At 36.5% G+C, this 14192-nt stretch overlaps 1 protein-coding gene across 1 annotated transcript in view; it reads left to right on the top strand.

Annotated features, from left to right (window-relative positions):
- Window positions 1-14192, top strand: part of OTOGL (otogelin like) — a 141375-nt gene that overhangs the window by 49267 nt on the left and 77916 nt on the right. Inside the window, exons 22-25 of the mRNA XM_027071177.2 lie at window positions 1673-1725; window positions 3305-3467; window positions 7450-7557; window positions 8309-8447. Coding sequence (XP_026926978.2) covers window positions 1673-1725; window positions 3305-3467; window positions 7450-7557; window positions 8309-8447 — 463 coding nt within the window. The remainder of the gene's footprint in view (window positions 1-1672; window positions 1726-3304; window positions 3468-7449; window positions 7558-8308; window positions 8448-14192) is intronic.

Consider the following 14192-nt stretch of genomic DNA (forward strand, 5'->3'; position numbering starts at 1 on the left):
TGAGGAAAATGAGGCACAGGCAGTTAAACAACTTGGGAACAGAGCCGATTTTCAATTCTGGGGAACCTGGCTCTGCAGTGCTTGCTCCATTGACCACTTTGCTCGGCAGCTTATTTTGTATCTATGGCAGAATGCTGTTTATGGTCAATTTACCTCTGTTGTTGTCTCCATCTCCTACCACCCCTCGATCAAGACACAAAGGCAACCTGCTCTTGAATCTTCCTCTCCTAGGTTTTGCTACCGGCCAGTTTCCCAAACTAATTTGGGAGCCATTTTTGACTTTTTCCTCCTGCTCAACATTTCCAGCCAGTAACTGCCAACCACAGTGGACTTTTTACTTTCTGGATATGGGTGAAATTCCTTCCCTCATTCCCAACCCTACTTGCTAGCAATGTCTCTCACTGTCTCTTTTTTGGACATTTCCATCTGGTTTTCTTGCCTCTAGTCTTGCCCCCTTCCACATTACCTCAGTGTTATATCTGTGTAGAATTTAAAGTAATTGGATTTATTTCAGTAAACTTGGCAAAAGGAACCATCCCACCTCAATAAGGAAAAAAAAATTCTATTAGTGTAGTGACTTCACGTACCGTTCCTCTCAAAAAGCCTATGTCCCAGAGAGAGTATGATACGGAAGACCAGGATCTGTGCCCTGAGATCTGTATGTCTCAGTTCCTCTCTGTCATGCACAGTGTGAGTAAATCATAGCTCTGAGTGTCATCTCAGTGTTACATGATGCATAAGCATAGTTTTCATGTGATATGGCCATGTATGTTAGTCTGCTTCTTCATCTGGGCTCAAATATAGAACACATGATCTGGTCCAAAGCTGAAGTAAAAACTGTCTATGTTGGAGTTATTCAGAAATGATGTGTTTGTTTCCTATCTTGATTTCTTCTTTACATTGAGATATAATTAAGTGATACCTTCTTAAGGGATTTTCAAGATTAATCTTGCTTGATTTGCTTTGCCGTATGCCCTGAATTTAGATCCTAATTTGCAAGGAGAATGTGACTCCATTCTATCTTCAACATTGCTGCCAGAATGAGTTTTCTAGAATTGGAACCAACCATATTACTTCTCCACTTAAGGTCTCCGGGATAAATAAAGTCTTAGCGTCTTAATGGAGGTGGCCTTTGCCTCTTTGCCACCTACGTCTCCTGTCACTTCTTGCATTGCACTGTGTTACACGGAACACCATTCTACCACATGTGGCTTTGTACCACATCTCCTCTGAGTGTCATAGCCTTCCTGCTTTATCCATATCATAACCTCCATCCATTCTTTAAAACTGTCCCGACTTTACCTTCTTTGACTGTCTTGATGTCAGTTGCCAACAGATTTTAAGATATTTTTCTGTGCTTTACTTCTGTATCTTAAACATATTTCCATGTTGCATATGTCACACTGCATAAATTATTTATTTATATGTCTTCCTTTCTTATTAGAACACAAGTACTTGGGTAAAGGCTATGACTTTCAGTTTTTGTATCCCCCGTGCCCATTGCAGTGCCCCGTACATACATGTTTGATAAATATTGAACTGAAATAGCTCTCTTCAGTGTTGGAGCTAAAGTTTGGATCAAGCTAAGCCAAACACTTATTTGATTGTTTTTGAAATACAGAAAAAACTGAGTTGTGGCTTCATGAATTAACTATTTGTTTGCTTCTACTAGCCAGTGTTCAAATGGGACTGTGAAATGTGATGAGCCAGCAACGCCCTCTACTGGTAAGATCTAGTAGATGTTCTCCTTAAAGAGAATGCAGCTCCAACCCTGCTGCCATTTTTCTGGAAATCATAAATCCATCACAGCCTTCCTTGCCAATGTGCATGAATATAGTCTTGGGAATATTCCTCAATATGGTGCTCCAGTGCTTCCTAACTTTTTTCACTTTCATAATTATAATAATTGTAGGACATCCTGGGGTGACCTTGCAAGGCTGCTGAGGGGCAGAGCTGATCGACCTAGGGGATGTTGTTGCCTAGATGCTGCCTACCCCAGAACCACCTCAGGTGCATGGAGGGCTTTAGGCATATGTATCCAGGTACCTGTTGAAACCCACTTGTGGAGCAGTAATTGCCAAACTAGACCAGGACTTCTCAGATTTAATGTGTACACAATCACCTGGGGACCTTGGTAAAACATTAATTCTGATCCAGCAAGTCAGGGATGATGTCTGAGACTCTACATCTCTGCTTATGACCAAGGTGATGTCATTGCCACTGGTTCTTGGACTCTAGGACTAGCAGCCATTAATGAAAAATGTCTTCTAAGATGACATCTACTTCCATCTCTATTTAGAATCCCACTTAACACTTGCTAATCATTCCTGAAAATCCTATCTATTAGGGCACCCTATAAATTATTTTTTTTCACCATAATGCCTCAAATTTTTAGTTATTGTTCAGAAATTCTAGAGAAATCATAAACAACACTACTTTCATTGCTTATAACAGATAGCGTCTAGACTGATAAAAAGGAGCTATTGTTTTGTTATTTATTTGCATGGTCTTGTATATGCTATTATAAATTAGCCTTGATTTATAGGCCCTGGATTTGCATAATGATAAGGATTCAAGCTATCTAGAAGCTATCTAGGCTTCCTTACAGGGTATGTTCAAGGACCACACATACTCAGTAACAACTGGGCCGTCCTTTTCTTGTCCCATTTGCTTCAGTGTGGCTGAGAATAAAGAGGGGAAAATCCAGGTGGCCAGACTTCTCACAGAGGAATGCACAAGATTTGATCCTATTGGCCCCAAACAAGGGAGCTTGTTTAATCCCTCTGAGCCCAAAACCTTTCTGGAAGAATATGTAGCCCTTACCCTGTCTATAATTATGTTTACTTCTGCACTTCTACAGTATAGTGAGGATTGATATAAATAATGACTCAGAGGTGGAGCAAGATCTAAAAGTATTATGTGTTCATTGTAAATACACAGCTTTGTAAGAGCTTCAGTGTATTATATTACTAGTCCCCCCAAAATTGAAAATGTATGTTTGGATTAATCAAAATACCCTGTTTCTTGACCTCAGAAAATTACATAATTATTGCTTTGGGGAAGGCAGTTAAGATTTTCAAACTCAAAATAGGTTTTAAACATTTAGGAGACAAAAGAGTCTTCCTAGAAAAGGTTTGTAAGCTCCTCAAACAAACATTACAGAGTCAGAGCATCATCTAACAATAACTGGTAAGATATTCTATGGTGAATTCTGCTTTGATGACAAATGCATGTCAATATGGTTATTTGTCTGTGGAGGAAATACAATGCTAAGGGTATTTTATCTGTGCCTTTTTCTCTAAAGTTCATGCCTGTCCTGAGGGAAAAGTGTATTTTGACTGCAGATTTCCTGACCCTGAATTGCCAGCTGGTGGTGTAAATTGTGAGACTACATGCGCAAACCTGGCCATGAACTTCACTTGCGCCCCATCCTCACCCTGTATAAGTGGCTGTGTTTGTGCTCCAGGGTAAGTCTCTTTTTAAAAAAAAAATAGAGCGTTCAGGATTTGACAGAAAATGCAAGAGCTCTTAATAACATTATTTATAAACATAGCTAAAATTGTTGATCTGCCTGGTGGTTAACTTTGAGTTGGTAACTAGGAGACTATTGTAATTATTTTGTTATATTCATGTAATATATCACACATGTTATATTTGAAATACTACATACGACGTATAACAAATGATTCAATATGTCACACATATGTTATATATACAATATTATTAAAGTAATACAAAGAATTGAGGAGAGGATTCATATCAGGATGGACTTGGCATTTATCTCCTGGTTTAACTGCAATTTTGGGAAAGTGATAGTGACCCCGTGTCCATTCAAAATACTTTTAAGTGTGTATCTTTTGTATTTTCTGTGGTGCTGTTAATGTCGTTGAAGTTAAGTTATAATAGTGATGCTAATGTTTTATTTAATAGATGTTACAGAAACTGGTGTGTTGAGGCTACATAGGGCAGTGGGTAATAGTGGGAACTCTGGCTTCAAACACACCAGAGTTCAAATCCCAGCTCTGCTGACGTTGGCTGAGTGATTATTCCGCAAGTTTCTTTTAAGCTGTTAGGTTTGTGAGATATGGTGTGTGTCTACTACTATCTTTGTAATTTCTTTAGTAGCAGTAATACCTTGTACACAGGAAAAGCACATACAGAATCTGGCAGCTATCAGCTTCTTCACAGGCACATATAACATCTGGTCTCACTGGCCCTCCGTCTTCTGGTAGTGAATTGAGGCAGTGCATAGAGAGAGGCCACCTAAGGCAAACAGGTCACCCATTCTTCCTTGGTGAATATATTCACACAGAGGGATTCCTGAGCTCAGTTTGTGTAAACCATGAGCAAAGAAGAAAGAGGTTTTGTGGTCTGTTTCTCAAGAGAGTTGCATTTGTCTAAATGGTCCCCATCTGGAATAGGTAAAAGAGTCAAGTGACTTGGGAATGTACCAATCTCTTTAGAAAGGAAGGACATAAGAGATTGAAAGAACGACTGCCCATGCATGGGAAAATAAAGGCAGGTAAAAATCAAGTTATAGAGCAGATGAGCGAGGAAGACATTTTAGTAAAAAGGACAAGGGAAATATAACTGTTATTACGCTAAAATAATTGAAACCTACAACATTGCTTCATTTATTTGATTTGATTGTGACTCAAGGATGTATGGGTGATTAGATAAAGCTGCATCCTAATTTTGTTTCATATGTTTGCAGTTGATGCCATTATTTATTTATTGTTATCTATTTACTGTCACCTTTGACTTTTAGTTCAACAATGATTTATTTACTTGTCTAACTTCATTACAAAAATTAAAGAAATTTTCTCCCACCTTGTCGTCTTATATTGAAGTAAATATAGTTGGAATTAACTAAGAGGCCTCTGAATGATTTGGAAATAATTTTTATTACATAGAACTTTCTGTTATAAAGCTATTCATGGTAATACTATTTGGATTGTCTTCCATATGATCTTGGCTGGCTTATTTTAGGGCAATAAACCTGGTGTCACCAGTTTTCGTGGAGCTCATCATCATGACAGCAATTTATCGAGTCTGAAAAATCCTCAGACTTCAGCTTAGAAATCACTGTGGATTAAAGAAATAGAAAGTAATAGAGTGGAACGAGTCATACAGAAATGGGTTCAAATATTGGCTCTCCTTATTGGCTGAAGTATCTCAGGGCAAGTGACTTAACCACCTGGAATCTCAGTTTCCTCTTTTTCAAAATGTACATACAAATATCTATTTCATGGGGGTGGAGTATGTGCAGTGCACCATCATACGGTACTCATGTGTGGCACACTGTGTTGAGCTACCGTGTCGTAGGGGGGCGCTACTAAAATACATTTATACGATGACAACAGAATCTACCTTATGGGATTGTCTCTAGGTTTAGGGGAGTTAGTGCTCTATTTAAAGTGGTTAGAACAGTGTCTGGGCCATAGAAAGCACTCAAAAATATTAGTTTGTGCTGTTGATTTTATTATCTTTGCAAGACATTTAATGAAGTACTTGCATTGGAAGGTTCATTGCGATGAAATGAGGTAAAGTAAAGATGTTTATAAATTTCTATGTATAGGGAGTGTGGGATGTAAAAGATTGCACTAAACTAAGTCTTAAATGATGAGAAGTTTTTCAGGAGGAATAAGGGAGGAGAAGGGTTTTCCAGGCAGAGGAGACATGGCAATGCCCAAGGAAAGTGGCTAGAAGTTTGGGAGGGTTGAGCTGAGAAAATGCAGACTGTAGGACTCTGTTGTCTGGAGGGAGAAATCTAAATGAGATAACACAGCATTTATAGAGGTAGGTTCATTTATTCACCTTCACTCAACAACTGAGTGTCTGGTATTATGCTAGACATTGGGACGCAATCATCAAGATACTCATGGTCTTCCCCAGTGGAGCTTGAAGTCTAACGGACAACATGTACATTGAATAAGGAGTTACAGTGCTGTGCTAGAAGAGATGTGAGAGTGAAAGCAGAGAAGGAAACAAATGGCATCATTTCAATTCGAGAGAAGAGGCAATAATTCAGGATTCCTGACTTCTGTGTTAATTTTGATAGCATTGAATTATAACATTTTATTTTATTTTTGAAAAATTAAAATATTAAAATAATTTTATTTTTGAGAGAGAGAGAGAGAGAGACAGAGTGCGAGTAGGAGAGGAGTAGAAAGAGAGGGAGACACAGACTCTGAAGCAGGCTCCAGGCTCTGAGCTGTCAGCATACGGCCCGATGCGGGGCTCAAACTCCTGAGTCATGAGATCATGACCTGAGCTGAAGTCGGACACTTAACCCACTGAGCCACCCCGGCGCCCCTGAATTATAACATTTTAAAGCAAATTCAGAAAAAATCTTCATATAGTTTGTCTATTCTTAGTAGCTATTTGTTTTTATTAGTTTGCCATTATTTTTTTGATAGAGAGCGCGCATGAGGGGTGGGGACAGAGGAGGAGGGAGAGGGAATCTTAAGCAGGCCCCATGCTCAGCTCTCAAGCTCACGACTGTGAGATCATGAGCTGAGCCGAAATCATGAGTCGGATGAGCCACCCACTTGCCCCTTAAATTATTATATTATAGTTATATTATTATAATTTAAATTTTATTAGTAATATTTTATTATTGTTTATGAAATAAATTCTTGAGAAAAGATTTTAAGAATATTGAAAAATATATGTATATATTTATATTAAGGGTATTGGAATATATATCATATACAATACGTATTTAATCTTCATATCAAAATATTTTGAAAATACAACAAAGTTAATTCTCATTTGAGATTATGAGATTTAATTTTATATTTCATAGATACTTAAAGATACTTTTTTGTGGGATAATCTTTCAAGAAGGAAATAACACATCAAAGGAAACCAGCAATCAAAGTTTATGTTAATAACCAACAATGTGAAACACTTCATGTAATGCTTTTTATTCAAAGCACATCTTAACTAAATTCTCATGCTTTTAAATTTAAGCATTTCCATAAGGAGCTTTTGATTACTCTCTTTGTCCTGCAACAGAAAATGTTATCTATCTCACAATTTACTATTTTATTGAAAAATCGTTAGACCCCACAGATTGTTTTCTTTTAAGTAGCAAATATTAATAAAAGAGCCCTCACTTATTCTTTGAATGTTCTTTTCAGAATAGCTCACTGTCACCAGAAATTTAAGCTTCTGTTTTTGTTTTATGGTGCTAAGCAATACCAAAAAGGTTAAAATATTGCATCCAATCACTTGCCTGGCATTTTATTTACTACCATGAGAGGCAAGGTACTGTGTGAAAAGAGGGAGATAAAGATTAGATCTGACCCCATCATAGGTCAGATGGAACATGCCTGTGGCAGCTGTAAGGAACATAGATGGTGTTGAATATGACAAGATTGTTGATTTTTTAAAAACTGAAATTAGTAGTTTATACTAAATAGTATTTACTTCTTCCCTGGGAAGAATGGCAGAGCACAAAGGAAAGTGTTATGTTCCTGAAAGCTGTCCATGCATCTGGAAAGATTGGGAGTACCTCTCGGGAGAAGTGATTGCTACACCATGTTATACCTGGTAATGAGATCCACTTATTTCACAACGTTTTTCCAAAGCAATTGTATTTGATCATTTTGTATTTACTTAATGTGACTGACTTCAGCAACAAAACAAATCGAGGCAGAGTAAATAAGATTTTAAAGGCATTCAGGAGTTGGTGGAGAGTTACTATCTATAGTGGAATCATACCATTATTTTGGGGCACATTTGTTCAACCCAGAAGAAAACTGAAATGTGAAAGTTTGGAAATTTAACTAGTAAAAATATCTCAAGTTTGTAACAAAGTAATAAATGTTCCAAAGAGAAGATCACATTTAATGGAAATGTTTCTTTTTGGAAATAAGCCAAAACAACACCACAGAACAAAACTGAAATAGAGTTTCCTTAAAATGTGGAAACAAATTCCAAGCTCCTGAACAATGTCATGTGTAATGTATTTAAACTGATCGAAATATAGGAGATGGCATTGTGGGCTTTTTTGCTGCCATCAGGACTATATTTGATTTTTCACTCTGGCATCTCTTATCAGATGACCCAAGCACAATTTTTAGGCTTGGTTGTGGTGTCTGAGAGTATATTGAAACAAAGTGATAAATATAGGCCTAACTTGTCAGTGTAATAAATGTTATTGAGCCAACTGGCAATATTTCTAAGGGCCATGGGCTCAGTGAATGTTCTTGAATACAAACCTTACAGTGTTTATACTGCTTGAAAACCACTAATTAGAGCCAAATGTCTTAGAAAGATAACTGGCATTCTTTTTTGATAGTGTTTGTCGACGAGGAATGTTCAATTGCACATATTATCCATGCCCAGCCGTGTGCACAATATATGGGGACCGGCATTATCATTCTTTTGATGGACTGGAATATGACTATATCAGTGATTGCCAAGTATTTTTGATAAAGGTATGTCACAACTATGTACTTTTATTTGCACTTGTGTGAAGACTTAATGTGAAAAACAAGTGTGCTGCTCCATGCTATATCAAATCCAAATGTCATTTAAAAAAGCTACAAAAGTTATAGCAATTTTAAACATTCCCTTGACTCATTCTCAAGGTTTATTCTTTATAGGTGATGGGCTAATTCTTAAACTTTCTGTGCTTCTGTTTTGTCATTTGTAAAATGGAGATAATAATTGTAGCTGTCTCCTGGGGGTAGTTCTTAGGATTAAATAAGATAAATGTATGTAAATCTCTTAGATAATGTTTGATATATAGTAAGTGTTCAATAAATGTCAGCCATATTTATTTTTATTGGCTTAGTTTGGTGAATACAAATATAAGACATCAAACCAGCATTGAATAATATATATTGTTTATGGTTATAGCAATAAAGAGACATTACTCTTGATTCTAGACATGTTATCTTGATGCTATCCTGCAATTAACCCTGGGCTTTGTATATCTGATAAAATCCATAAAATTTCTCATGTTTAGTGCGCTTAGATTTTCTTTATACCTGAATTTTATTTAAACATCACTGATTCCAGAATTAATTTTCTAAATCTAAAACGTAAGTTTTAGAAAGAAGCTTTACAAGAATAAAGAAAATAACATCTTTTCTTCCAGCAAGGTAACTTGTGATTATCTTGAATGCATGTTTTTTTTCCCCCAAGTAAGACTTTTATGTTATTAGAGGTTTGTGTGTGATCCTGTTCTTTTAAGCATATTTCAACAAAGTAGACACATTCCTATTTTATATTAGTTCTATTAAATAGAAAACGAACAGTAAAATCGAAAGTGTTCCAAACTTAAACAACTCCTGCTTATGCTTTAAACCATTAAATTTCCCATTTGGGAAATATTCTCAGTCAGCCTCCATTATGAGCAGCTTTAAGTTTCTAAAGAATAGATCCAAATTTGTCCAGGAAAATTCTAAAGTTGAGAAGATTGGGATCATGCCTTACATTTGTTTTTTCCTCCCCAAGTCATTTTGCAAAATAATGGGCCTTTGGTGAACTATTACTAACTACTTATTTGAGCTGTATGCTCTGCCTGGCTTTTTCTTAGCCTCTCATTTGTCTTCACGGTAGAGAAATCATACTGTTTACTCGTCTTTTTAAAATAATGATTGTGCAGAAAGCATTTCAAGTAGAATATTTGTCTCAACTCTGGTTCCTGGTGAAATGAAAGTATGTCCTTATGTTTGATGCTGAATGACTAGAGCAGCCTTTTTTTTTCTTTTCTTTTTTTCTTTTTTTTCCTTTTACTGACACTGCACTATAACAGCATTCCATTTTTCAGGCAAGAGCCATTAAAGTTTGGCTTTTAGACTTTTAAAACCTGATTTCCTATCATCACTTTAATTTGCTACTATATCTTTCTGTTAAAAATCAATACCTCATGTTCAGTTTCAAATTTTAATAAGATGTGTCTGCTTCTATATAAGAAGATATGTCATAGGAGACATGCTTCTAATCTTTTAGTAAGCAATGAAATTTAGGTCCCTAATTTAATATCTGGATTAAGATCTGTCCTTAGGGTTCATGTAGTAAGATTAAGATATGAAGAATATTAAAAGTCTAAATTTCTAACTTCTAGAATTGTATGTGTCTGGTTTTCTGCCAAAGCAGAAGTATTCTTTCTTTTTTTTTACACTGACAATGTTTTTTTTAAAAAGAAAGTGTTTATAAAGAATAGACTTCAGAATGTGTCTTTTACTGTATTTAATTTGGTAATTAAAGAGAATAAAAACTGGGCGCCTGGGTGGCTCAGTCAGTTAAGCCCCTGACTCTTGATTTTGGCTCAGGTGATGACCTCATGGTTCATGAGTTTGAACCAAGCATTGGAGTCTGCTTGGGGTTCCCTCCCTGTCTCCCTATCTCTCTCCCCTCCCCCACTCATACTCTCTCTGTCTCTCTCAAAATAAATAAATAAACCCTAAAAAAAAGAATAAAAACTTACTATTAATAACTAATTAGAGTTATACTAGTGAATTATTCACTATATTGTAATGGACATATTTATAAAAATTAATAAATATCATTGTGATATTTTATCCATAAGATTGATCTTCATTATTTTTTTCTTTTCTAAAATATATTTTTAAAATTTATTTCTTTATTTTGAGAGAGAGAGATGGGAGGAGGGGCAGAGAGAGAGAATTCCAAATCCCAAATCCCAAGCAGGCTTCTCTCTGTTAGTGCAGAGCCCAACATGGGGCTTGAACTCACAAACTGTGAGATCACGACCTGAAATGAGATTCAGAGTCAGATGCTTAACTGACAGAGCCACCCAGGTACCCTAGATTGATCTTCATTATTAACCTTAGATATTAAGGTTCAATATTTACTTTGCATTGTAATAGTTTACCTACTTAGATAAACCATCCTGTATATTAAAACCTTCTAAAATATTCAGTAGCTCTTAATAGCATAAGCTTTCCAATAATTATCTTTTCTTTCTCTTTTTCTTTCTTTCTTTCTTTCTTTCTTTCTTTCTTTCTTTCTTTCTCTCTCTCTCTCTTTCTTTCTTTCTTTTTTTCTTTCTTAAATATTTAAATTTACACTCTATGCCTCTATGCTAGGAGCTCTAAGGGTACAATTGTTAAGACATTAGCTTTACCCTCAATTGTTTTATGTTTGGAGAAGTCATTAATAAACAAGAAACTAGAAGGCTGGGATAAATTAAAGCTCTCTTGTTGGAATGTAACTGATTTTGACTGGAGAAACAGCAAGCAGGAAAGTTTCATGGAGGGGGAGGAACTGATACTACATTACAACTCATTTATTTTTCAGGGTATTGTCAGGTAGATTTCCTCAGTAATGAAGCACCTCAGGGTGGTTTTCTTTTCATGGCATTCTGGTTAGGTGCCTGCTATTTCAGGGACCCAACAGTAGGGGGCTCCTGTGGTAATCTGTGGGCAAAACTCCAAGGGAAATCCCATCCCGAGGAAATCTTTGAACAAGACTGTACACCTCACAAAGGCGACAACTGACAGATGGTTTTGCCTCCCAGGCAGCAGGAATTCAGGGATGTTCTGATGGCATTTATAAAACTGGGCCAGTGTCTGTGTGACTGCTCGACTCTCTGCTTTCTCAGCCTTGCTTGTATAACTCTTTTTCTGTATCTTTTATTTTTGCATCAGTTCATTGTTTCTGCTTCCTTATATTTTAAGCTTGCTCTTGTCTGTTTAGCCCCACTCTACCTCCTATCCTCTTTCTGTCTGTTTACCCTCAAATCTTAATACAAAAAAACTTTAAAAAATCCCCACCATTTTCTGGTTCAAGTGTGAGAGATAATCTAATAGACTAAAGTAGTCTTTTTTTCATGCTTGCATTAAACTCCATTGGCCCAAGTTGGTACCATGATTGTATCAGGGGTAGCTGGGTGGCCTGGCTGCATCCTGGCCACAGTGTGGAGAGTGGCAAGATCACCCCTTCCGAGTCATTATGTGAGGAAAATGAGTTCTCAAGGAGAAAAATCCAAAGCCATTAAATGATCTCTCTAAAGAAGCCAAAGTTACCGGAAGGTTGTTTTGATGCACCAGAAGATTCTCATTTAGAGAAAGAACCAGCGACAAAATTTCTGGATGATGTTAATCCTGTTACCAAAGAAAAAGGTGGCCCCAGGGGCCCAGAACCTAACCAATATGGAAACTGGAAATGAAAAGTACACTGTATTGATTTTTAAGCCATATTTTGTTTGTTTGTTTGTTTATTTTAATAATTTATTGTCACATTAGCTAACATATAGTGTATACAGGGTAGTCTTAGCTTCAAGAGTAGATTCCTGTGATTCATTGCTTACATACAACACCCAGTGCTCCTCCCAACAAGTGCCCTCCTCAATGCCCATCTCCCATTTTCCCACCCCCATCAACCCTCAGTTTGTTCTCTGTATTTAAGAGTCTCTTATAGTTTGTCTCTCTGTAAATTTTTCCTTCCTTTCCCCTATGGTCTTCTGTTAAGTTTCTCAAATTCCACACATAAGTGAAAACATATGATATCTGTATTTTTCTCACTGGCTTATTTCACTTAGCATAATACTCTCCAGTCCCATCCATGTTATTGCATATGGCAAGATTTCATTCTTTTTCATCGCCTGGTAGTATTCCATGTTATATATATATATACCACATCTTCTTTATCAATTCATCAGTTAATGGACATTTGGGCTCTTTCCATACTTTGGCTATTGTTGATAGTGCTGCTGTAAACACTGGGGAACATGTGCCCCTGTGAATCAGCACTCCTGTATCCTTTAGATAAATTCCTAGTAGTGCTATTGCTGGGTTGTAGGGTATTTAAATTTTTAATTTTTTGAGGAAATGCCACACTGTTTTCCAGAGTGTAGACCATATATTATTAACTTCATAGCATGTTTCATGACAGCTGTCAAATATATAGGTAAAATTTGGTAGCATGAAAGACTATTTATGGTCTTTATATCCACTACTAATTAATGAAAAAGCCTGAAGACTTCCAAAAGGTGATGTAGCAGCAATGGAAACGCATCATTCAAATCTCCTCTTATGGGAAGCAGAATTGACTGAGAACCCCGGCTGCTGCCCCATGGGATCCACCACTGTGTTCCTGCTGAAGTCACACTTCCCTCAAGCTGTTCTCAGCCAATGAATGAGTATGGTGGGGTTACAGTAAATGAGTATGCTTGCCCACTCTCATGATGTGTAACATCGGCTCAAAGACTCCCCATTAGCCAGCCCAGAATTTTCTTGGTACTGTGCTGCTGTCTGAGACTCTTCCTACCCAATCTTCCTTTTCTCTCTCTTTCTATTCCTTTTATTTCCTTTTCTCTCCCCTTCACAGGTGTCAGACTCTGCCTACTTTTCCTCTTTATAATTCAAAATGTCTTCCCAATAAATCTCTTCCACATTAAAAAAAAAAAAAAAAAAAAACAAAAACAAAACCAAAAACTCTGTTGGCCCATTGGTGAATGTACTGCTTTGGATCCAAACTGCTGTGGGACAGAAAACATGGCTGCTAAGTTTGCTATATCAGAAGAAACTTTGTGTTGGATTGTTTCCCTTAAAAGAGGTAGGGGCTAAGACAGGTGTTTAGATTGACCGACATGTGGAGTAAAATAATATTCTACTTTGAGAGGTGCTGACATTTTGTTTTGGAATCAGTTGGGAGAATATTTTCTATAAATGTTTGCAGTACCTCAGAATAAAAGATTTGAGGAATCCATGTGGCATACTGGTGTTGACCTTGTCCCTCTGGCTTTATAATCATTACTTACTATGTTGCTTAGCAACTCTATAGCATTATCTCCAAATCTAATATTAACTTGAAATACATTAGAAATGAAAATTATAGAAACATGACTCTTAGGAATTGATATTGTCTCAAGTTACTGTCAGCAATAACATGATATTACAAAACAGACCATACAATATAGAATATTTCATGGAAATTCTGAGTTTAATATAAAGAATAATCTAACATTGAGGAACTTTCATTAATAATAATAGAAAGGTAATGGCAATAGAAAGCCTTTCAGCTGGCTTTTCACATCCCATAACCTAAATAACTTTTCTCAAGAGGATGAGCGAAACAAAATCCTGAATTACATATTTTTTTCTTATTTGAAAATCATTCATTAAGGCAGAAAATGTGGCATGATTTTTTTGAGTACAATGCCATAATCATCCTAATGACCTTTATTATTCTCCTTTTCAAAATGTAAG

Source organism: Acinonyx jubatus, chromosome B4 (genome assembly GCF_027475565.1).
Source record: "Acinonyx jubatus isolate Ajub_Pintada_27869175 chromosome B4, VMU_Ajub_asm_v1.0, whole genome shotgun sequence".
Classification (NCBI taxonomy): Eukaryota; Metazoa; Chordata; class Mammalia; order Carnivora; family Felidae; genus Acinonyx; species Acinonyx jubatus.